We start from the raw sequence: 25,552 nt of genomic DNA on the forward strand, positions 1-25,552 counted from the left end.
AAAAAACGGTCCGAAATTGGCGCCAGTGGACCCAGGTTGAACCCGGTGCGCTGAGGGGCGCCCGGGGGCGCCGGGGGAAACATTTTTGGCGCGAAAGCCCGATGGACCCGCCGAGTCAGCGACCAGCCGTGTCTCATCTTCCTCGTCGCTTCATTTTCCCGCGGGGAATCAATGCCAAGACTGCCACCGGTCAGCCTTCCATTGATTCCTCATGGGCGCCACTTGGCGCCGCGGCCGCGACGAGGGCGGCGTCATCGTCCTCCAGGACAGCGACGGCGAGGCACTGCCACCAGCCAAACCCGTCCGCCAAGGTGACCCAGGGCAGGGGTGCAACAGGGACGCGGCGGTGTGAATAAGGAGGAGGAGGAGGACTACAGCGCCTTCGGCAAGCTCTTCAGCCTTAGGCGGCGCGGCGGGCGGCGGCGGTGCTGCAGTAGTAGTAGTTGTTTATTTTGTTTTAAATTATGTTTTCAATATTAAAAAATGATGAAACGCCTAAATTTTGCCGAATCTGTGTTGTGTTTGGCCGAATTTTGGCCGAGTACGTTTTTAGAAAACTTTTAAAAACGGAGCCTGGGGCGACGGCTAGGAACCGATCGCCCCCACACCGACTTTTCAGCCGGCGTGCCCCCGGGCGGCCCTATTTCAAGCCTCTGGGGGCCCGAACGAATGGAGATGTTCTTAAAGTCCAAGCCGCACTGCTTTGTACAACTATCGTATCCGATCCTGACATGCATTGAAAGCATGTCATCTTATCTCGCCACATGTGGCAGGTTATCCTTGACTTACCAGCCCTTTTGACTTGACTGCTCTAAGCTTGGAGAGGGGGTTTACTCAACAATCTTCAATCAACCATGTCGAAGAGTTTGGACGTTGACAATCCTAGCCTTGCCGCGCAGCTCCAGAGACTGGACACAACAAGATCCTTTGTTAGGATGTCCTCCTTCTGCTCATCGGTCATTGACATGCCAGCAACCATGATGTACTCCGGCTTGCACGAAGAAGTTGCGACAACCTTCTGCCTCACCGATTCCAGTTGACGAGACTGCTTCGGAGGAAGAACACCACGCCGGAGGTGCTCTTCCTAGAGTCCGTGTCACCATCGTGGACGAGCAGCAGGATGTAGCAATACCCGTCTGGCGTTGTCGGGGTGATCGGGCCACAGAGTTCCCCGTGGACCAGCGTCGTGGGCTTCTTTGCCCGGTATCGTGCCTTCTCGGGAAATGGCAGACGTCTCTGCTTCCCAGCAAGACACGCATCACACAACTCGGTGGCGTGCTTGATGTATGGTAGCCGTGAACGAGATCATCGCGGGCAATCTTTCGCAGCCCGTCGAAATGCTAGGGATTTGTTTCGGGGAGTAGTGCTCGCCTTCGGACACGGCTGTGGTGAGAGGGAAGGGGCCCCCCTCCTCCTTCCTCGTCCCTTTCCTGGAGATATGTTTTCTCCTCTATAGATGGCGGCTATGGGGCTGCAACTTTGGCACCAAAGGGTGCCCCCTCAGAAAAATAGGGTTTCCCATCAATTAATACGTGGATACCTCTAATTTCGGCCATCCAACCCATAGGGCTTTGACCAAATCCATAGGTGTGGATTGGTGGCTTTGGTTTGTTTGATGTATCTTTTTGTCAGGCATTTGTTGAATAATTTAATAAACATGGTTGTGTGCATTTTCGATGCAATGGCCAGGGTTTCAACCTCCAATGACACTACTTATTTGTAGTCTATGTTGTCTCTTGAATAAGATGTCTATTTACTATCTTTGTTTTATTCTTATGGGATTTCCCTAAATTTGTGCAGGTACTTAATCATAATTGATGATCTATGGAGTGCTTCAGTCTGGGATATTATTAGGCGTGCTTTTCCAGATAATGGTTGCCACAGTAGAATAATAGCAACCACCCAATTTGAAGATGTAGCTTCAGCATGCTGTAGCTATCAGTCAAAGTACTTGTCTGAGATAAAACCTCTCAAACATGGTCAATCACAAGAATTATTTTTCAGTATGTTTGGCTCCAAATCTGAAGTCGGTCTTCCGAAGGACTTCGGAGAGGTTTCATACGAAATTATTGAGAAATGTGGTGGTTTACCGTTATCAATTGTAAATATAGCCAGCATGTTGCCAGCACCAAGCAAACAAAACCTCCAGGAATGGATGGACATTCGAGATTCTTTGCCTTCCACTCTGAGGGCAAATCCTACTCCTGAAGGGATAAAACAAGTTCTAAACCTTATATACAATAATCTTACCCCTCAACTGAAGACATGCTTGCTGTATCTTGTTCTGTATCCAGAGGGCTGCACAGTCACTAAGGATGACTTGGCCAAGCAGTGGATTGTTGAAGGTATTATAGAGGAAGGACAAAACAAAGAGGAAGTTGCAGGGGGGTATTTTGATGAGCTTGTCAGTAGAGGAATGATCCAAGTGGTAGACAATTACCTCGGGGTGTTGTCATGTACACTTCACCACATGGTATACGATCTTATTGTGAAGAAATCAGTTGAGGAGAACTTCATCATTGTTGTGGACTATTTTCAACCAGCTATAGGTCTTCCTCCCAAGGTTCATCGTCTGTCTGTACAATTCGGAGGTGCAAGGAGCGCACGTATACCAGCGGGAATCATGGCATCTGAAGTTCGATCGCTTGCATTTTTTGGATTCTGTGGATGCGCAGATTTCATCGAGGAGTATAAGCTTCTTCAAGTGTTAGTTCTACATGTTTGGGATGATCAAGGTGATGCCACATTTGAGCTCTCTGGAATTAGTAAATTACTTGCACTGAGATATCTGAAGATTGAATGTAATGCCGCCGTCAAACTGCCAGTTCCAGCCCAGTTTGGAGATCTGCAACACCTGGAAGTGGATACACCAGTACTTGTTATCCCATCGGATATTGGTGGACTTGGCAGACTCTCCAGTCTAAAGATTGCCGTTAGAGCGATATCCATGGAAGATATTCGTATCCTCCAAAATTTGGAAGCCCTCTCGGCTCTCTCGCTGCATGTGTGGAACACTCCGGTCGAAATGATCGTCTTCGACAAGGGCGGATTTCTAGTTCTCAAGTCCTTTGAATTCAGGTGCCCTGTGCCTTGGCTGAAATTTGAAGCGGGTTCAATGCCTTGCCTCCGGAATCTTAGCCTGTGTTTCAACGCCCACGAAGCAGAACGGCACGGTACTGCGACTATCAGCATCGAGCACCTGCCAGGCTTAAAAGAGATCATTGCACATATTTGGGTTTCAGATACCGATGTAAGATATACATTCAGAACCATAATTAGCAATCATTCAAGCAATCCTATAATCGACGAGCAGTTGATCGACCCTATTTTTCATGGACACACAACAACAAGCAAAGGGACAATCAAAATGGAAGATAAGAAGAAACAAGCTGATGATACCAGGTACTAAAAATTTACCATTCTATAAACTCTTTCTCCTCCGATACTTCGACTCCCAAACTGTCATCCATGTGCTCCTCCCCCTGCTCTTGTACTACAAAATTATTATTTTGTAACGGCCCTATATGGTTGTCATGATCAGGATGTCTACGTTTCCCTGGTCAAAAAGGACGGTTAATTTACTGGGATCCTCTTCCTGTGTGCCTGTGCAAGGTAATAATCATACATCATTTTGTAGTTCATTCCCTCCAACCCTTTTGAGCCAACTTTGGTTCTTCCTATTTCTTAATGCATGCATTTCTTTTCTTTTAGCTCTTTTTTGCTTTCCTGTTCGGGATACCTTGTGCTTCTTTTTTCTCATGCTCTCATGATTCTGTTTACTAATAATGATGATTAGTTTATAGAAACTGTTCTGTACTATTTTTAAGCCTGTGCGAATGCATTGTGAGACAAGGTGTACAGTTTGCTTGATTCTGAGTGTTTGGTGGACGAAAGATTTCGCTGAATTGATGATGCAGGTGCTGAGAAAAGAAAAGTTAAACTGGGGATAGAAACTGATGGTAGTATTAAAGTAAAGGCAGAGACATTCGCCTACGGTCGTAAAGAAATGGCCCATAGGGTATCAAAGCTGAAAATAGAAACCGAAAATATTGATGATAAGCTAGAGACAAGGTCTGTTATTCCAAAAGATATGGACATGAATACTTCACGCTGTCATCTCACGGATAATGATAATTATTTTACAAAAACTGTACTGAACTGTTTTTTAAGCGTGTCTAATATATAGGAATACATTGTGAGGCAAAGTGTACTGTTTCCTAGATTCTGAGTAACGCTGAATTGACGATGCAGGTGCTGAGAAAAAGCTTAAACTGGAGATAAAAACTGAAGTTAAGGCAGAGACATTCACCTACGGTCATGGAGAAATGGCACATGGGGTGCTGAAACTGAAAATACAAACCAAAAATATTGATGATAAGCTAGAGACAAAGTTTGATATTCCAGAAGATATGCACATCGAACAATGCACGCCATCATCTCCTATGAAGACTGAAAGTATTGAGGATAAGCTACAGACAAAATTTGATATCCTAGAAGATAAGAACATTGAGCACTGGATGCCATCATCTCCTATGAGTAACCGGACTGACATGAACTGGCAGCCTGCTGGATGGGAAGATGAGAAAAAACTATCTGATATCAGGTACAAATCACTCGTTCTTCCAAATATAAATATGGCCTCCTCATCGTCCTTCTTCTCGTTTACTTCAACGTTTAAGTCTACTCATATTTTTTTCAACTTGTTTAATGGAGCTAAATAATTTTTTTTATCAGGATGTGTAACTCACCAGGGTCCTCTTCACATGTGCCTGATTCAGGTAACCATATTCAATTTTGCATGTCTTTTCCCTTTCCTTCCAACCGAATGTCTTTTCCCTTCAAAGTTGTCTGCCATTGTGCACAAAGAATTCCATAAGTGCACTTCCTCCTATTTGCTGTAGTCTACTTGTCTTTCTTCTTCAGCAAACCACTATCAGTACAAACCTGAATACTTTTGTTCATAACCGCTGGATCTCGAATGGACGGTTCAGATATTAGGCATGGTAACTCCTCTAGCCACTTCAACTTTTGCTGGACGATTTGTACGCGTTGGGAGTTTAAGCGTATTGCCGAAAAAGGCTTTCGCCCGCTTTATATATAAAGCAAAGATTCTCGACAACCTGGTACAAACACCCGCCAACAGTACACATGCACACACCCAAGGCAGGATACATAGGCGTTGAGCGCATCAATAACCCTAGCGCTACAAGAGCAACCGGGGTCCTCAACCGTGAACACGCCATCGCGAAGAGATGAAGCCACATACAACGAACCGTGGGCTCCAAGGCGGCGCCTTCAAACACCGGAGCACCGTCACCGCCCGACCCGAGGATCAGAGTTTTTCCTGGAGCAACACGACGGGCAATGAGAGCCACGACGACGCCTTCAAGAAGGGAACGAGCTTCGCCGTCGCCGGTCTATCCGAAGATAGAACAGGTTTTCACCCCGGCCAACAATCACCACCACCGAACGCCACACCCCGGCGACCACACCATCCACATGACCATGGCCATCGGGCAGCACCTAGCCGTACGCTTTGCCCATGAGCACCGCGGAACCACCACCAGGGCCGCCGCCCCCGACATCCAAGACCCGGACACCACCTCACTCGAGACCCACCGCTACCCCAACCAAAGATGTGGGCGGAAAGGACCCGCCTTTCGCACCCCTAGGCTGCCCCCAACGCCTCTATCGACTTATCCTGTTGTCGGGCGAGAGACGAGGTCGGTCTTGCTGCCGGGAGCGAGACGAGGTCGGTCCTACTGCCAGGTGCGAGACGAGTTCAGTCCTGCTAACGAGCGCGAGACGAGCGATAGACCGTAACCGGGGGAGGGCGAACCTTCGATGACGGTAGCGACCCAACGACGATGAAAGGGACTGAAGGTTGAAACGGGCCGCCTACAAACGAGCCGACGCCGGAAAACCAGCCGCAGCCGACCCGCCGAACTGCCATGATGCGGACGCAGCGAAAGGAAGCAGCCATGCCAAGAGAGTCGAGCCACCTCGCCGCCGCAGCCGACCCGCCGAACTGCCATGATGCGGACGCAGCGAAAGGAAGCAGCCATGCCAAGAGAGTCGAGCCACCTCGCCGCCGCCGCCGCCCACAGCCGGAGCAGCCCCACACCGGGCCGCTGCCCCAACCCACGCCGCTCGTCGGAAAAAAAGCGCTAGATCCGGCCGGCACACATCCACCACCAGCAGCCCCAGCCCGCCTCCAGCCCCCGACCGAGACCAGAGGAGAGAAAGGGCGAGACCCACACCGCTGCGCCGCCACCTCCGCCAGCAGACCACCACTGCGAAGACGACCGCCCGCAGCCCGCACCCACCGCGTCTGGATCTGGCAGCCCGTCTTCACCACACCGGCCGTGCACCACCAGGGTGTGGCCCGTCACGCCGGCACCGCACCCGCACGCCACCACCAGCGCCGATGCGACGCCGTGCGGTGGAGCCCCACAGAAGCGCCACCACCAGGTCTGGGGCCGTCGGCCCGCGCCAGCCACCCCGCGCGAAGAGATGAGAGGGGCCCCGCCGCCGCCGACGGCGACCGAGCTTCGCCCGACCCCGCCTCTAGCGGCGGCGAGGGAGGAGGGGTGCGCTGGCGGCGGTGGTGCGGTCGCCCTCCCCGTCGCCCGCGGGAGCAACGCGGGAGGGGATAAGGTTCCTGCCTATGTGTTTCGCTGTAGTCTTCTTAGGCCTCCGTTTAAGCATATTAGAAGGCTTCAGTTGTCTAGTTATGAGCTTAGATTGTATGAGTTGAAAGCTCTGAATGTCTTGGTTCATATTCAATAGCCGAAAGGCTTTTTTACAGTGCTGAGTCCCCCCATGGGTTGGCTACAGCTTTGTGAATATTTAAAATCCATGTTTCTTGTATTGTTAGTTTTTTGTTGAGGTACGTTATGATGATAGCTCGCTGAATTGACGTTGCAGGTTCTGACATGACTTCAAAAGTGAAGACAGAAACTGGCTATATTGAAAATAGGGCAGAAACACACTTCGATTATGTTGAAGACATGGTTGTTGAACCCCAGATGACAACCAGTGGCATCTGTCAGTTTGTCAAATTATTTCAGTGGGCCAAATCTGCTATTTCCTCTCAATATTCTGGATTAATTGGTTCAAGGGAGCAAGAACTTCAGGGTGAATTATTGGAGTTGGAGGAACGGCTACAAGGTCTTAGGGACACTCTGCCCAAAATGTACGCCCTCCTTGATCGAGCAGAGTGGAGTAGCCACGAAGATTATGTGGTTGAGCTCCTTCCAAATTTGAAGGATGCACTGTATGATGCCGAAGACCTTCTTGATGAGTTCAAATGGTACGAGCTAAAGGTGACAGTGGAGGGCAATGCAAACCAATGCCCTTTCAGTGATTTCTTTAACGATGTCATTACAGGCAGCTTCAACGAGAAAGTCCAATGTATCCAAGATAAGCTGGAAAATCTTTCGAATCAGCTGGAGAAGATGGGCTTGCATGAAGCTAGAAAACGGTTTGACAAATCAGTCAGGCTAGAGACCACCTGTTTGCTAAACGAGACAAAAATATTTGGCCGCGACAAGGAGATGAAGCAGGTTATGAGGTTGCTTAGCAAACCTAAAAAAAGTAGTGATGCCCAGTCGGAAAACAAAGATAATGATGAATCAAAAATACCAGGTCTTCATGTTTTGACAATAGTTGGAATTGGGGGTGTTGGTAAGACCTGTTTGGCCCAACATGTTTGCAATCATTCATATATAAGGTCTAACTTCGACCTGATAATTTGGATTAGTGTGTCGGATGACTTTGATGCTATGAGGTTGACTAAGCAGGCCTTAGAATACTGCTCGGGAGAAAGGCCAACATCAGATGACTTGGGTACGCTTCAGGATGCTCTTTATGAACACGTGAGGGACAAAAAGGTCTTGATTATCCTTGATGGCCTGTGGGGTGATGCTTTCAAGGAAGACAGCAAATATTGGAATATATTTTGTGCACCCTTAAAAAACATTGGACGGGAATGTTTGATGTTGGTCACTACTAGATCTCCTATGGTTGCTCATAAGGTCTGCACAATGAATCCCTTTACATTGCATGGTTTGAAGGAGGATGATGCCTTTTGGAATTTCTTCAAACAATGCATATTTGGGTCCGAGAGTTCTAACAATGATCCCAATTTAGAACACATTGGTAAGAGCATACTTCCTAAGTTGAAGGGTTCTCCTTTAGCTGCCAAAAGTGTTGGACCCCTCTTAAGAATGGACCTCCGTGCATCACATTGGAATGATGTATTGGGGCGTGAACTGTGGGAGTTGAAACAAGAGAAGACTGACATTTTGCCTTCTCTTCAGCTGAGCTACATGTATTTACCACTCCGTTTGAGGAGATGTTTCGCATTCTGTGCTGTGTACCCCAAGGATTACAGATTTGAAAAGCATGTCTTAGCTGAAATTTGGGTGGCCGAAGGTTTTGTGGATCCTAAAGGTGACACTCCAGCTAAAGATATTAGTTGTCAGTACTTTGATGAACTTGTGAACGAGTCATTCTTTGAAAAATCCCGTTTCTATGGTGAGGCATACAGAATCCCTCATCTGCTGCATGACATGGCAAAACTAGTTTCAAAGAATGACTGCTTCATCATAAGAGAAAAGGCTGACTTTGGAAAAGTTCCTCCAGATGTTCGTCATCTCTCAATATTCCAGAATGACTGCTTCATGACATGGCAGATGAAGAATGACTGCTTCATCATAAGGGAAGGCATTGACCATGCCAGCTTGTTGAGCCTGTGCAAGCACACAAAGCTGCGCACCCTACTTTTTGATGAAGTTTTTGGGACTAAAGATATATCTGCTGTAATAGACCATTGGTGCAGCGGCCTTCATCGTTTGCGTGTGATGTGTTGTGGCTCTACAAATGAGTTACCAGATAGCATTGGCAACTTGAAGCATCTTCGGTACCTTGAAATCATGGGAGCTTGTTCTTTGAACAGCATTCCTTCGGCATTCTGTCACCTCTACAGTCTGCAGATTGTATATGCCAGGGATTGCAAGCTTGAAACCATGCGCGGCGACTTCAGTAATTTGATCAGTTTAAGGAGATTTAAATCGCACGGATTTGACTATTCTCCAGGGTGTGTCCTAGACATTGATTTGGCCGATTGGCAAGGATTGGGACTTGGATTGATAAAGAATGTGTCAGATGTTAAAGGTTTGCGCTTACGTAACCTCGGCAAGATGAGCAAGAATCAGGCAGCAGAGGTGGAATTGAAGAATAAGCAACGTCTCAACAGCCTGGAACTGAGCTGGGGTTGGTACCAACGTGAAAAGAGAGACAATGATGATAGACAAGTGCTTCAAGCTTTAGAACCTCCCACTGGTCTCATGTCTCTGCACCTCCAGGGCTACGGAGGCGTATCTCTTCCAAGCTGGTTTGGGCCACAAAACCTGCCAAGCTTGGCATCACTGATACTTGATAGGTGTGATGAACTAGAGAGCATGTTCTTGGCAGAGGGCACATCATTATCACAGCGGATAGACGACCAAAACGAGATGCCTGTGGAGCTGCCAGTTGACAGCAGCAACAAAGACACCACTGGTATTTTCCCGTCCATGACAGAGCTCACTATAACTTTGTGCCAAAAGTTATCTAGCCTTGAACAACTCATACAGCCAGCTTATATTCCAGCCATCAACAAGATAACAATAGAGAATTGTGAAAGCTTGGCATCGGCTGGAAGTTTTGTGGGTTTCCATTGCCTTGAGGAATTGGTGGTTCGTAAGTGTCCAAGCATCAACTCCCAATGTTTGGTGGCCCCCTCTCTCAAGAGGCTCGTGCTGGGTCGTTTTACTGCTGAACCATTCAGAGGAAATAGCTTCAGCTTTGGGAATCTCGGCGACAATATAGAGTGCTGCTCTCTCGCCAATTTTAAGCTAACATGTGATGGCGTCACTTGCATCCAACTAGAGAACTGGAATCTTCCAGCTCTGCGGGAGTTGGAAATTTCAGTTTGTCCATCTCTTAGAAGTATCGGACAGGTGTTTACCAACCTTTCAGTTTGTGGCAGAGTATTCTCATCCCTTACTTACCTACATATTGTCTTATGTGAAGAGCTGTCAGCCATTCATAACCTCCTGTCAGAAGAATATCTACCTGTCATTCAGAAGATAGAGTTTGAATATTGCAGAAGGTTAGTGTCGCTGCCTGTTGAAATTGGGAGTTTATCCTCTCTGCGTGAGTTGAAGATTAGCGGATGCCCCAGCATCAGATGGCCAAGCGGATTGGTGTTCCCATCTTCCCTCGAGTGGCTCGAGTTAAGTGACAGTGGGGATATGTGTGCATGTGTTCCCAGCTGCCTGGAGAACCTCACATCCCTTGTCTCACTGACGCTGGAGAGATGTCCGGGTATAACGGTCATTCCAGAAAAGGTATGGAGCAAATCACTCCAGCAACTACGTATTACAGAATGTCCAGACCTTGTGTCAATCGGCGGAGCAGGGGCAATCGCACAACTGAGGACGGTGACTATTGAGGAATGTCCAAAGATGGAGGACATAAAGCAGCCTCACAAGAGAGGCCGCTTTAACTACTACCTCCGGGATATGGTAACTGCTATTCCCTAATTATTATTCTCTTCTCTTAATAATGTGGATTTCCAGATATGTTGTTTGTGCTCGTATTTTCATGCGATCTTGTCAAAATTAAGCCATCCTGTAGCTGTTACCCGCTAACCAGCTAGTGCTTCCCTTGTTTATTTTTTATATGTAGATCGTCGTCTAACGGGAAGGAACAAATGGAGGAGAAAAGGCTAAGATTCTGGCTGAACCAATTTCACAGCATGCATGGCAGATTCTTGGTATTAATCAGTCCTTGCTACAGAAGAAGGTGACATGTGGTGTCAAATGCTTAGCTTCAGCGCACGGCCGGGTAAAAACGCAAGACCTGAATAAATATATAACGTTGCCGCCCGTGTTTGGCGAGTATTTTTTGTTTTCTTTTGAGGGGAGTACTAGCAAACAAGTGAGGATCAGTCAAAACGCTGTATGCTATTTTATGGTGCCATTTGACATTTGTTTTCCCTCAAGTCAGGACTTGTATTGCAATTGCAATTCTAATATGAATATCTTCCTGCGGGAGGGGGAGACCATTTGTGAATGGCTTGTTTCCATAGCAAAAGTAGCATGGCATGTCAATTCTAGCTACCTAGCGCATCTAACTCAACTGAAAAAGTACAACTCATAATAATAATAATAATAATAATAATAATAATAATAATAATAATAATAATAATAATAATAATAATAATAATAATAATAATAATAATAATAATAAGGGAAGCAAAAGAGAGTGCAGAGTACCTAGCACTAGTAGTACGTACGAGCAATGGCCGGCGGCGGCCCCTATCAATCTTTTCTCCGGCGGATGTGGAGCAAAGCAGTTCATGGCGGCTGGCGGCGCCAGTGGCGGATCTAGGATTTTGAAACAGGGTGGTCCACCCTAATACAATTATGATACGCCAATGCACTAATTAATGTACCTATATATATAGCATAATAGATATTCATTAATATGGTCCTACGTACAAACATATTGAAATTTCCCGAGCAAGTCTTAATTTTGCATAAAAGAAGTCTACATGCCTTGAAAAGTTCAAAGAAGAATATGTGCATGTGTTCATTCTTCCACATTTCAGCTCATTCATGGAGCATTCTGTTCTTAAGTATGACAATAACTTTTATTAATTCAAAAAATGAGAATAGTGTATCAACTGTTTGACCCAAATTAAAACATTCCGGGGAAGTACAGCTCAAGATGCGATATATGGATTTAAAGCATGAACCCAAATTGAAACAATTTAATAGAAAGTACTAGTAACCTATTCTCTAGTAATACATTACAATTTACAAAGGAGCACAGCAAGCCTAAATTCATAATGAGCAGTACTGGTAGGTGGAAGCACGATGAGCAATGAGTAAACATAAATTCGGGAATGGGAAGAAATCTCATCAAACAAACATAAATTCGGGAATGGGAAGAAATCTCATCAAACGTATCTCAAATCAGGCAGGGTACCTGGCTATTGGCTTGTTGCAGCTGCACAACGCCGGCTGCCGGGCATCAACTGCCAAGTGCGGACTAGACGACTGCTGGCTGACGGCTGGGTGGGGCGAGGCTGCCAGAGTCGCCGGCGAGGCAGTAAGCCAGGCGGCGAGATCGGCAGGAGCGCAGAGCAGTCACGAGGGGAATCAGGGACGGCGCAGCGGCTGTGTACCTGGCGGTTATTGCGGCCGTGCACGAGTCGAGACTGTGTATTTGCTGGGTTATTTTTCTCTTCCCTTTCGGCCCATCCCCTAATCTCTTATGGGCTATCATATAATATGGGCCAACTCATGCTGAATTCACTAGTAAAAGCCAAACCTTGTAACTTTCAAGACCTCCTTTTTCCTTCATTTAGTTTTCTCCCACACAAGAAACATGAGTTGTCTGCATTTTATTCTCCCTGATTGCCTACACATATACACAACTTGCCCAAAAGCTTTGACAAGCTTGAAGATCAACCAAAAGAACTGCCTCGCACAACCTACAACACTCTGCAGATACTTGCAAAAAATCCAAGCATAAACTAGAATAGTAATTTCAAGAGAGGGGTTTCCCTGTGTTTTCAGCATGAGTTGCCTGGAAATCATTCCAGACTTGCGTGCACATCATACCAACCTGCCCAAAAAAACACATTATTTTGCATGCATAATGTCTCAGTGGTTCTTTTTTACAGTCTCACAAACATTAACTGCCATGTTGTTGTATATTCCTTCATTAATAAATCCTTCATTCCACAGGCATTTGTACAAGAGAAGCATCTGAGAGGGCACAACAAGATGGAAGCTCACCTCTCAGGTCCATGGGCACCAAAACGGGGGCAACAGTTGTGGCAATGCAGGAGAGGAACATATGAAGAAGGGGAGGTTTGGGGGTCTGCGACTGGGAAAGGGAAGGACGATTTGGTGGATCAGCGTGAGCCTAAGACAGGCTAATGTCAGTAGGGGGAGCAGTAGTTAATATTGTGACAGACTCACCCCTGGGGCCATGTGCGTAAGGGGACCGTTTCTTTCCTTTTTGGGTTTGCCAGCTTGATCCGAGGAGAGGTCCACTACTAGTTTTAGGGTGTGTGCTCTGGACCGCTAGCCAGCCAACGGTTGCTGGCTCGCCGCGTCCCCTTATATTGTATCTTATATCTTTCTTATATTTACTAATTGGAAGCACCAACGGAGCCTCCACATTAATCCACATCATTAGAATTAATTAAGCTGTCAGATCTCGAATTTACGGCTAGGATTAACTGAACGATAGACTATACCAGGACGTGACCTAGTAGATGACAATAAATCATACATGATGCTCAAAAAAATCATAAATGCAGATTGTACGTACAAAGGAAAAAATCTACATGAAAAGGCAAAAGAAGACAGTTACAACCTGGACTCTTAGTCCTAATCAAAAGACTATGGCCCCACTTAAAAAAAGATGACTATGGCCCCACTTTAAAAAAGATGATGGCTGGACAGGGACCTCTTATTGGGCGCCTTCAGCGCCTCTCAAGGGAAGTTGCACCCGCAGCGGGGGCTTCATGGGCCGGCCCACAATCGCAGAAGGCGCGTCGCGGAAAAAGACAGTCAAAAAAAGCATAACAAGATGGAAGCTCACCTCTCAGGTCCATGGGCACCAAAACGGGGGCAACAGTTGTGGCAATGCAGGAGAGGAACATATGAAGAAGGGGAGGTTTGGGGGTCTGCGACTGGGAAAGGGAAGGACGATTTGGTGGATCAGCGTGAGCCTAAGGCAGGCTACTGTCAGTAGGGGGAGCAGTAGTTAATATTGTGACAGACTCACCCCTGGGGCCATGTGCGTAAGGGGACCGTTTCTTTCCTTTTTGGGTGTGCCAGGTTGATCTGGGGAGAGGTCCACTACTAGTTTTAGGGTGTGTGCTCTGGACCGCTAGCCAGCCAACGGTTGCTGGCTAGCCGCGTCCCCTTATATTATATCTTATATCTTATCTTATATCTTTCTTATATATATATATATATATATATATATATATATATATATATATATATATATATATATATATATATATATATTTACTAATTGGAAGCACCAACGGAGCCTCCACATTAATCCACATCATTGGAATTAATTAAGCTGTCAGATCTTGAATTTACGGCTAGGATTAACTGAACGATAGACTATACCAGGACATGACCTAGTAGATGACAATAAATCATACATGATGCTAAAAAAAATCATACATGCAGATTGTACGTGCAAAGGAAAAAATCTACATGGAAAGGCAAAAGAAGACGGTTACAACCTGGACTCCTAGTCCTAATCAAAAGACTATGGCCCCACTTAAAAAAAATAAGACTATGGCCCCACTTAAAAAAAGATGATGGCTGGACAAGGACCTCTTATTGGGCGCCTTCAGCGCCGCTCAAGGGAAGTTGCGCCTACAGCGGCGGCTTCATGGGCCGGCCCACAATCGCAGAAGGCGCGTCGCGGAAAAAGACAGTCAAAAAAAGCATAACAAGATGGAAGCTCAACTCTCAGGTCCATGGGCACCAAAACGGGGGCAACAGTTGTGGCAATGCAGGAGAGGAACAGATGAAGAAGGGGAGGTTTGGGGGTCTGCGACTGGGAAAGGGAAGGACGATTTGGTGGATCAGCGTGAGCCTAAGGCAGGCTACTGTCAGTAGGGGGAGCAGTAGTTAATATTGTGACAGACTCACCCCTGGGGCCATGTGCGTAAGGGGACCGTTTCTTTCCTTTTTGGGTTTGCCAGCTTGATCCAGAGAGAGGTCCACTACTAGTTTTAGGGTGTGTGCGGACCGCTAGCCAGCCAACGGTTGCTGGCTAGCCGCGTCCCCTTATATTATATCTTATATCTTATCTTTTATCTTTCTTATATATATATATTTACTAATTGGAAGCACCAACGGAGTCTCCATATTAATCCACATCATTAGAATTAATTAAGCTGTTAGATCTCGAATTTACGGCTAGGATTAACTGAACGATAGACTATACCAGGACGTGACCTAGTAGATGACAATAAATCATACATGATGCTCAAAAAAAATCATACATGCAGATTGTACGTGCAAAGGAAAAAATCTACATGGAAAGGCAAATGAAGACGGTTACAACCTGGACTCTAAGTCCTAATCAAAAGACTATGGCCCCACTTAAAAAAGATGACTATGGCCCCACTTAAAAAAAGATGATGGCTGGACAAGGACCTATTATTGGGCGCCTTCAGCGCCGCTCAAGGGAAGTTGCGCCCGCAGCGGCGGCTTCATGGGCCGGCCCACGATCGCAGAAGGCGCGTCACGGAAAAAGACAGTCAAAAAAAGCACGACAAGATGGAAGCTCACCTCTCAGGTCCATGGGCACCAAAACGGGGGCAACAGTTGTGGCAATGCAGGAGAGGAACAGATGAAGAAGGGGAGGTTTGGGGGCCTGCGACTGGGAAAGGGTAGGACGATTTGGTGGATCAGCGTGAGCCTAAGGCAAGCTACTGTCAGTAGGGGGAGCAGTAGTTAATATTGTGACAGACTCACCCCTGGGGCCATGTGCGTAAGGGGACCGTTTCTTTCCTTTTTGGGTTTGCCAACTTGATCCGGGGAGAGGTCCACTACTAGTTTTAGGGTGTGTGCTCTGGACCGCTAGCCAGCCAACGGTTGCTGGCTAGCCGCGTCCCCTTATATTATATCTTATATCTTTCTTATATATATTTACTAATTGGAAGCACCAACGGAGCCTCCACATTAATCCACATCATTAAAATTAATTAAGCTGTCAGATCTCGAATCTACGGCTAGGATTAACTGAACGATAGACTATACCAGGACGTGACCTAGTAGATGACAATAAATCATACATGATGCTCAAAAAAAATCATACATGTAGATTGTACGTGCAAAGGAAAAAATCTACATGGAAAGGCAAAAGAAGACGGTTACAACCTGGACTCTTAGTCCTAATAAAAAGACTATGGCCCCACTTAAAAAAGATGACTATGGCCCCACTTAAAAAAGATGATGGCTGGACAGGGACCTCTTATTGGGCGCCTTCAGCGCCGCTCAAGGGAAGTTGCGCCCGCAGCGGCGACTTCATGGGCCGGCCCACGATCGCAGAAGGCGCGTCGCGGAAAAAGACAGTCAAAAAAAGCACAACAAGATGGAAGCTCACCTCTCAGGTCCATGGGCACCAAAAGGGGGGCAACAGTTGTGGCAATGCAGGAGAGGAACAGATGAAGAAGGGGAGGTATGGGGTCTGCGACTGGGAAAGGGAAGGACGATTTAGTGGATCAGTGTGAGCCTAAGGCAGGCTACTGTCAGTAGGGGGAGCAGTAGTTAATATTGTGACAGACTCACCCCTGGGGCCATGTGCGTAAGGGGACCGTTTCTTTCCTTTTTGGGTTTGCCAGCTTGATCCGGGGAGAGGTCCACTACTAGTTTTAGGGTGTGTGCTCTGGACCGCTAGCCAGCCAACGGTTGCTGGCTAGCCGCGTCCCCTTATATTATATCTTATATCTTATCTTATATTTTTCTTATATATATTTACTAATTGGAAGCACCAACGGAGCCTCCACATTAATCCACATCATTAGAATTAATTAAGCTATCAGATCTCGAATTTACGGCTAGGATTAACTGAACGATGGACTATACCAGGACGTGACCTAGTGGATGACAATAAATCATACATGATGCTCAAAAAAAAATCATACATGCAGATTGTACGTGCAAAGGAAAAAATCTACATGAAAAGGCAAAAGAAGACGGTTACAATCTGGACTCTTAGTCCTAATCAAAAGACTATGGCCCCACTTAAAAAAAGATGACTATGGCCCCACTTAAAAAAAGATGATGGCTGGACATGGACCTCTTATTGGGCGCCTTCAGCGCTGCTCAAGGGAAGTTGCGCCTGCAGCGGCGGCTTCATGGGCCGGCCCACGATCGCAGAAGGCGCATCGCGGAAAAAGACAGTCAAAAAAAAGCACAACAAGATGGAAGCTCACCTCTCAGGTCCATGGGCACCAAAACGGGGGCAACAGTTGTGGCAATGCAGGAGAGGAACAGATTAAGAAGGGAAGGTTTGGGGGTCTGCGACTGGGAAAGGGAAGGACGATTTGGTGGATCAGCGTGAGCCTAAGGCAGGCTACTGTCAGTAGGGGGAGTAGTAGTTAATATTGTGACAGACTCACCCCTGGGGCCATGTGCGTAAGGGGACCGTTTCTTTCCTTTTTTGGTCTGCCAGCTTGATCCGGGGAGAGGTCCACTAATAATTTTAGGATGTGTGCTCTGGACCGCTAGCCAGCCAACGGTTGCTGACTAGCCGCGTCCCCTTATATTATATCTTATATCTTATTTTATATCTTTCTTATATATATATATATATATATATACTAATTGGAAGCACCAAGGAGCCTCCACATTAATCAACATCATTAGAATTAATTAGCTGTCAGATCTCGAATTTACGGCTAGGATTAATTGAACAATAGACTATACCAGGACGTGACCTAGTAGATGACAATAAATCATACATGATGCTCAAAAAAAAATCGTACATGTAGATTGTACGTGCAAAGGAAAAAATCTACATGGAAAGACAAAAGAAGACGGTTACAACCTGGACTCTTAGTCCTAATCAAAAGACTATGGCCCCACTTAAAAAAAGATGACTATGGCCCCACTTAAAAAAAGATGATGGCTGGACAGGGATCTCTTATTGGGCGCCTTCAGCGCCGCTCAAGGGAAGTTGCGCCCGCAGCGGCGGCTTCATGGGCCGGCCCACGATCGCAGAAGGCGCGTCGCGGAAAAAGGCAGTCAAAAAAAGCATCGATCTCGCGCCATCAACCTTCCACACGAATATCAACAGCGCGAAATATTTTAAGAATAGAAATCTATACGCGCTATTTATTGCGTATCACATAGTAGCTTTTGTATTTTCTAGTTATTTGAAAACATGTTCACATATAAGAGTTGACGTTCGTGAGCATGCAAAAAAAGTTGCGTATTCAAAAAATAGTTCACCAAATCAAAAAGGTTCACGAATTCAAAAGAAGTTCATCAATTTTCAAAGAAAGTTCATTGAATTTGAAAAAAAGTTCATCGAATTTGGAGAAAGTTCATCTAAATTGAACAAAGTTCATCGATTTCGGAAGAAAGTTCATCGATTTTGAAAAAAGTTCATCAATTTTGAAAAAAAGTTCATTGATTTTGAAAAAAGTTCATCGAGTTTCACAAAAAGTTCAAAGTTTTTAAGAAAAAGTTCAAAATTTGTAAAAAAACTCATCAAATTTGAAAAATAAGTTCCTTGATTTTGAAAAGGGTTCATCAATTTGAAAAAAAGTTCATGAGTTTTTGAAAAAATCAGTTCACGGATTTAGAAAAGAAGTTCATCTATTTGAAGAAAAAGTTCACTGAAATTGAAAAAAGATCACCGAATTTGAAAAAAGCTAATCAAATTTCAAAAAAGTTTGTCAGATTTCAAAAAAAGTTTGTTGATTCCGGAGAAAGTTCATTGATTTTCAAATAATAGTTCACGAATTTGAAGAAAAAGTTCACGGATTTTAAAAAAGCGCGCAATAAAATAACAAAAAAAAGATGAGAAAAAAAAGAAACAGGAATAAACCGAAGTATAGAACGTATAAAAAGTATAAAACGAAGTAGCCTTACACCAGCGAGTTGATTGCCGTGTCGCTGCAGCCGAGCGCTCCCAATGAATGTGTTGCGAGTTCGAACCCCTGTGCCTGCAATCTTTTTGACGTTTTGACATTTCGAAAACAGAGAACAGGAAGGAGAAATATAGAATGGGCCGGCCCATCTTGGACTGCTGCAGGCGCCCGTTTGCAAATTGCACTATAACGGGCGCTGCAGGCGCCAAATAGGAAATGCCGGCTGGACATGACGCACGTAAAAACAAACTCAGTTGTACATGCAAACGCAAAATGGGACACGGTTGCGATCCGGACTCTTGAGTCCTAATGATAAACTACTTTTTTTGAAGTCCTGCTTATATAATACTTCCTCTGTCCCAGAATATAAGAATGTTTTTAACACTAGTGTAATGTTAAAAACGTTCTTATATTGTGGGACAGAGAGAGTATTATATAAGGTTGGCTGAATCATGGAAACTAAATAGAATTTCCTGTAACTTCCTAGCTGGCTATATGGGTACGTACATGCATATAGTTGTTCGACCTACTCTATGCATAGTAATTTGTTTTCTCACGACCATATAAAAAAACTTGCTCGGTGTCTGCGGTGCTACCATGACTCAACATCTTGAGATGAAAAGTGAAGCTCCGGGGCGCCACAGAATGTCTAACAAGTCCTCCTTTATGTCACCGTCTAGGCGACATGCAAGTCTCCAGATGGGATATGGTGAGCTGGCTACATTCGACATCTCCGCGTGCGAAGTCACTGCGTTATGTAGCTTGGCTAAACTCACCAGAAGGTTCGACTATTGTCCTACAATCAGCATGTATATATGGTGTCATTTTTTGTGTTTTAGTTTATTTACTACTCTGGAATTATAAATGCACGATGGTGAATTACATATTATTTTGAGAGCATGTGTTCATCTAATTGCTGCAAGTGCGATATATTGTTCACAACCAAAATGAATATTCAATTCTGGTGTGCATACAAAATATATATAGGTATATAGACTTCAAATGTGTTATTCCACCTTTATGTCCGGACTCCATACTGTGTTCCGGAATTCATATTTATTTTTTTCAGAGTGATAGTTAATATAGAAGGTCGTATGTTTGGGTGTAAATTTTGGTTGAGATCATTTCTCAATTATCATATTTTTCTTCATGAAACTGTGTAAAAAAAAAGGTTGTACGTAGATGAACTGTTCTACTCCGTGAAGTAGAATATATAGTGCTGCATACATGTCAATATCTTTAATATGGCCTAATAGACATTAAATAGAGAAATATCTAGAAACATTCTTTTGCGAGTGAAGTAGTCCCCGAAGTGTCTAATATATAGCTGAAATGATCCGACTTTGAAAAAATACAGAGAAAATAGCAAACTGAACTAAAATATTCTGATTTATTTTCACAACAAACATTGATTAGTTTTTTTTACCTGTGTGTGCAAATTTTTATTATGCAATGATATTCGCCATGGTCTGGGAAAAAAATTGTGCTCCAAACTGATTTCACAAATAGTCTTTTAGGAGTATCATCTTTTATCCAGAATATTCTAAATGTTTTTTATTCAGGAAATTCCTACACAAATTATTCCACTTATACGCATTATAGAAAATAAACATATCTATTTTTAAACAGAAGTTTATAATCCAACTTTTTAAATGCTCTCTTATGTTTTCTTGATCTCAGTAAGTTGTATGTATAATCTTATAGGTTATAACTTTGCTTCCTTCGTTCTCAGTATCATCATGTGCATTCTACCATGTGTTTGCAACTGTATATATTGTCCTGAAATGCATACCTTAACAAAGTTCCAGGCTTACACTTCCTCTAACTCTGAGGTCATTTGCAATGACAGGAGATGAATGTGTATATATAATTGTGACAAATTCAATCATTAACAGATCATAATAATACATCGTTACAAGGGTTATAACTCCTTTTGGCCCTATGCCCAACCAATAAAAGTAGTCTATGTCATGTTTAATAAAAAATCATGAAAACATCTTAGTATTGCCGGACATTTCATATTGTACAAAAATGGAATATAGTAAGAACAAAAACCGCTAGCCCGTGCGGAGGCACGGGTTGACGACTAATATTATTTACTAATTGGAGGCACCATACGAGTAACCACGTTAATCTTCGGTAACTAAGAAAACTAGCCATCAGATATTCAAATTAATAATTTTTAACCATCGGATATTCAAGGAGTGCGGAAAAAAATCTTATATTTATTAATAATTAAAGGCACCATAAAAGCGACGCCTAATGCATAAAGAGAGCAAAACCCACACGTACCAGGAAACAAGTGGACAACACACATGATACACGCGTTTCAAAAAGCACCACGCAGAAACCAACGTGCCTTCTCTCTTGAAAGGAAAATTAGGACATGTACCAATAGAAGTGCTTGAGGCCAATTAAAATAATGGTCCGCCCGTACACACATATAAAAAAAATATCCATGTAAAAAACAAACACACAAAAAATCACCGTGTGCCTTCTTTCTTAAAAAAAAGATACATACAGAGCAATTGAGCCCCATTGAAAAAAGGTTGGCATCCCAGATTTCTAAAATATAAAACCCATACACATGTTTCGTTGAAAAAATGGACGTGTACAAACAAATAATCGTCAAGCCTCACGCGGAATTTTTTTTACACATAATCGAAAGAGAAATTTCAATCTGGCCATACCAAAAGACCAACCAAAATAAAATAAATATGACTACCTATAAAGTCTGTCTGCAACGACTCCCTATATCACCACCATTGAGGTTGTTAATTTCACAAGTGAAATATCTTTATTGTAATCCAGCTGGGAAAAATATGTAAAAGTGTCACCGACAAAAAATATCTTATACAAACATAAACCTGTTAATAAATATAAATTAAAGGATTTTCATTGCTTTTTTGCTAGGGGTTTCCAAGCCAGAATTTTGAGTTGTCCAAATAGGGGAATTTCACAATCGCCTACATTATTTTCTATTTATATATACTTATTTTTTCAATTATTATGAAATGCTCTACTGATTAATTTGATACCAGAAAGATACGTATAGCTCTTTTTTCCATGTTAAGCTATGAACATTGCCCAATACATTAGGAAGAAATACATATTATATAAATGATAAATTAGCATTTTAGTTGTGGTAATACATATCCACTGACATCGACAAAAAATATGACCTTAGATAATGGAGTCGAAACCAAATGACGAACATGTCCACATAAGCCGTATTCACAGGAATTATAATTCTAGAACACCTGGTACCTATCTAATAATTTATTTTTGGAAATATGTTTGTTTCCTATATATAACATCTTTAAAAATATATGCTAGCCTGTCCCACATATGCCTCTCAGGATTAAAATTTTGTTGAGCAATGAGTGCGTGTATGCATGCTTCCCCCAATTTTTCTAGAGCTGCGTTATATAATATGCCATATCGATTCACAAATCTTTTTTTAGCTCAGGAAGATGTGTATCCGGCCATGGATCAAATTAATTTGTACGTTCTCCATTGGTCCATCATTTGGTAGGTGTCTTCAATTAACAAAGAGGTGTACTTGCCACCGTGATTGGAAGAATTTTTTGTTGTGAAAGAATGACATGAATGATTCATTCAGCTCAAATATGGAAGTTTGCGCAACATAAATGGAAAATGGATGCACTCTGTCCAATCATGAAGCCTAAAATTACATGTGTTTATTCGTTAGTATGATAGCCAAATTTTATATCTTCCATTTTAAATGTTACTATTATTGTTCATAATTATTCACACATGTAATATCTAGACCGTGCAGATGCACGGGATAATGACTAGTGGTGTTAAAGAGCTTTGTGTTCTTGCCCCCCACGTAGATTGACCAGAACTTCCCATGCAGCTTCCACCTTGTCTGACACTGCTTGATGATGACCATGGATGTGCCTTGTGCCGCACCCCGTAATTCATGTTCCATACCCCTGTGCTTCCTGGGATCAATAATAAACTTGCAGTTGTTGCCAAGGAACTGGGCAAAATGATGACATTTTTGGAAAGCACGGGTTGTACGTTTCCCTTTTCTCATGGAAGCACCTTCTTGCCCACACATGAGAAGCACATGCGGTGGTTTTCAATTTTTTCAAGGAAGCACAACTATGCTTTTATCTTTTCAAGGAGCACAATTATGCTTAGAAGCACAAACAGTGCTTCTCCCGGAAGCAAATCTGTGCTTCCAAGAGAAGCACATATCTGCTTATAGTGGAAGCACAATTGTGCTTATTGTGGAAGCACGGAGGCGCAACGTGTGGCTCTCAAGGAAGCAAATATGTGCTTCGACGACAATGCTTCTTATGGAAGCACAAGCTATGTGTTTTCTTTTATCGAGAAGCACAATTGTGTTTTGCAAAAAAAAAAAACAAATTGTTTTTCGCACAAAGCCTGGGGAAAGCTAGGCAAAAGCTGAAAGCCGACCCCCTCCCCCTCCCCCCCCACCAAAAAGGAAACCAAAACATGTGCAGAAAACGAAAATAAAAACTCATGGTCTCGTAGGGTGCGCCCATCGTGCAACACGTGACGGTGCTGGGTTGCACCACATGGAGAGTTGCTCATGTGCACAAAACGGCTTCGCAGAAGGCGCCCCTCCCCATCGCCCCTGTCTGGGTCAGCCCACGGTCGGGTTTCATTGGTTCTTCTTCTTTTCTTTTTCTCTGTTTCTCTTTCTTTTTCATTTCATTTCTTTTTTCCTTTCTCATTTGTACTTGGTTTTTTCCTCTTTTTTGTGAATTATACAATAGTTTAGTGTGTATCACAAAAATGTTCATCGTATATTAAGAAACTGTTCACGGTGTATTACAAAAAGAATTGCCATGCATTATAAATATGTTGATTGTATATTAAGACATATTTTTTCAACATATACTACAAATTCGCTATCTTTGAAAAAAAATCAATGTATATTACACAAATGTTCAATGCATATGCAAACATTTGTTCAATGTACATTACACAAATGTTCGTTGTGTATTAAAAATTTGTTCAACTCACATTACCCAAATGTTCAATGTGTATTCAGAAATTGTTTCAACATACATTACAAAATGTTTAATGTGTATTTGAAAATTGTTCAATGTCTATATTCATAGTTTTCACAATGTTCAAAATAAAAGCCGAGCAAAAGAGAGGATCTACCGTTGTACTACTTTAATTTTAGGACTGCGTTTTAGCCACACTAAGTCGCCAGCTTGACTGGTTGGCAAAGCTGCTATCTAACGTGAGGTCGGAAGTTTGACTCCATGCGTGCACTTTTTTCAAGAATCTTTTACATTCGCTACACGCCTGCGAATGCGCCAAGTTGCAAACGACAGAAAACGTTTTTGACGAGGGCAACAAGGCCGGTGATGCAAACCGGCGAGCACAACACTAGAAATGTTGCAAACAGCTAGGCTCTGTCGGTAGGCTGAAGGAACGAAAATTAAGGCTATTGCGCGTGCCATCCAATGGTTCAGGACGCAACCAATCCGATCCAATCATCATTCGGCCCGCCATCCTTGGTTCAATTAAGTCTTTGGATTATACTGTTGAAGTTACCAATATCCATAATGTATGTACCATTTGACAGTTATATTATTGAAATGTCTAATATTTTGGTATAGAGGTGAAGATGGCAATGGGGCCCCGAAACCCGCGTCCCCGCGGTTTTTTACCCTATTAGCGGGAAGGGGTGGGCGACTTTCTATCCCGGTGGGGCTACTGGTGGATACATTATAAAACCCGGCATGTTTCGCGGATTTGAACCAGTTTCAGTACTACTCGAACCCGAAACCTGATCATACCCGTCAAAATACGTTCATTACTACTTATTTGATTCTTATAGATGCTGACAATGAACAACGACAAAGCTTTTGGAGTTGTCTTCAAGACATTCAAGAGGGAATGCAGGTGAAGTACAAGTACTTGCACATTTCATATACCAATCTGCATATTTTTCATGTTAACTTTAGCTAGACGGAATTTCCATCTTCTCTAGGACTTGGCACTTTGATTTGGCATTGGAAGCTTTGAAGATAGTCTTTTGGCTGCTTAAGTACTTGCACATTATGTACGGTGATTTACTTGCAATTTGATTTACTACTTATTGTACTTCCACTTTATGTTGTTGGTTCATTGACTGCTCATGGGGACGGGTTCCTCGTGGGTTTAAAAACCCAATGCGTTTAGGGGACATGTAAAAAATTAGCCCCGCGCACAGCGATGGGGATGGGGATGGGCTTGCGATTTTCTCCCGAGGATGGGTTTGGTCAAGTAAAACCCGGTGGGTTTCATCATCGTTGCCATCTTGATATAAAGGTAGTATTCATTAAGGAAACCAATAGACGGTACAAAAGAAGGACAACTTGATACAAAATGACTAATAAATAAATCAAATAAAATTACATAGCACATCTTTTTGGTCGTCTTCTTCCTTGATTATTCATGGACCACCGGATCTTAAAAAATGCACCACAAAGACGGTAAAGGAAAATAACACCTGCAAACTTCTTCGCCACACAAGGATTTGAAGAGCACAATGACCACTCGCTGCTAGCAACTATTGGGCTAAGTCCCTCCACATGGAGGTGTGTTGGCAGCCAAACATCAGCCCACACAAGTCCAACACATATGAACCATTGATCTGTTTTGCATCCAATGGTTGTGAGTGTTCCCTGGTTAAGGGAGCAAGGAGAAAACCCAAGCCATCCCACCCCTTGCTGGTGGTGGCTGCCATTCGTGAGAGTGAGAGAGAGCACACAAGAAAAAACACAACCTGAGAGAGAGGAAGAAGAAGAAGCAGAGGTTCTGTCTAGATTTGCTGCATCTGACTAGACAGTGTTC

At 43.7% G+C, this 25,552-nt stretch overlaps 1 protein-coding gene across 1 annotated transcript in view; it reads left to right on the forward strand.

Moving 5' to 3' along the window:
* Positions 1-11,121, forward strand: part of LOC123063739 (uncharacterized) — a 14,117-nt gene extending 2,996 nt beyond the window's left edge. Inside the window, exons 3-8 of the mRNA XM_044487650.1 lie at positions 1,801-3,402; positions 3,542-3,612; positions 4,252-4,603; positions 4,735-4,778; positions 6,928-10,571; positions 10,735-11,121. Coding sequence (XP_044343585.1) covers positions 1,801-3,402; positions 3,542-3,612; positions 4,252-4,603; positions 4,735-4,778; positions 6,928-10,571; positions 10,735-10,746 — 5,725 coding nt within the window. The 3' untranslated portion in view covers positions 10,747-11,121. The remainder of the gene's footprint in view (positions 1-1,800; positions 3,403-3,541; positions 3,613-4,251; positions 4,604-4,734; positions 4,779-6,927; positions 10,572-10,734) is intronic.
* The last annotated feature ends 14,431 nt before the right edge of the window (positions 11,122-25,552 follow it).

This window comes from Triticum aestivum, chromosome 3A, assembly GCF_018294505.1.
Source record: "Triticum aestivum cultivar Chinese Spring chromosome 3A, IWGSC CS RefSeq v2.1, whole genome shotgun sequence".
In the NCBI taxonomy this organism is placed as follows: Eukaryota; Viridiplantae; Streptophyta; class Magnoliopsida; order Poales; family Poaceae; genus Triticum; species Triticum aestivum.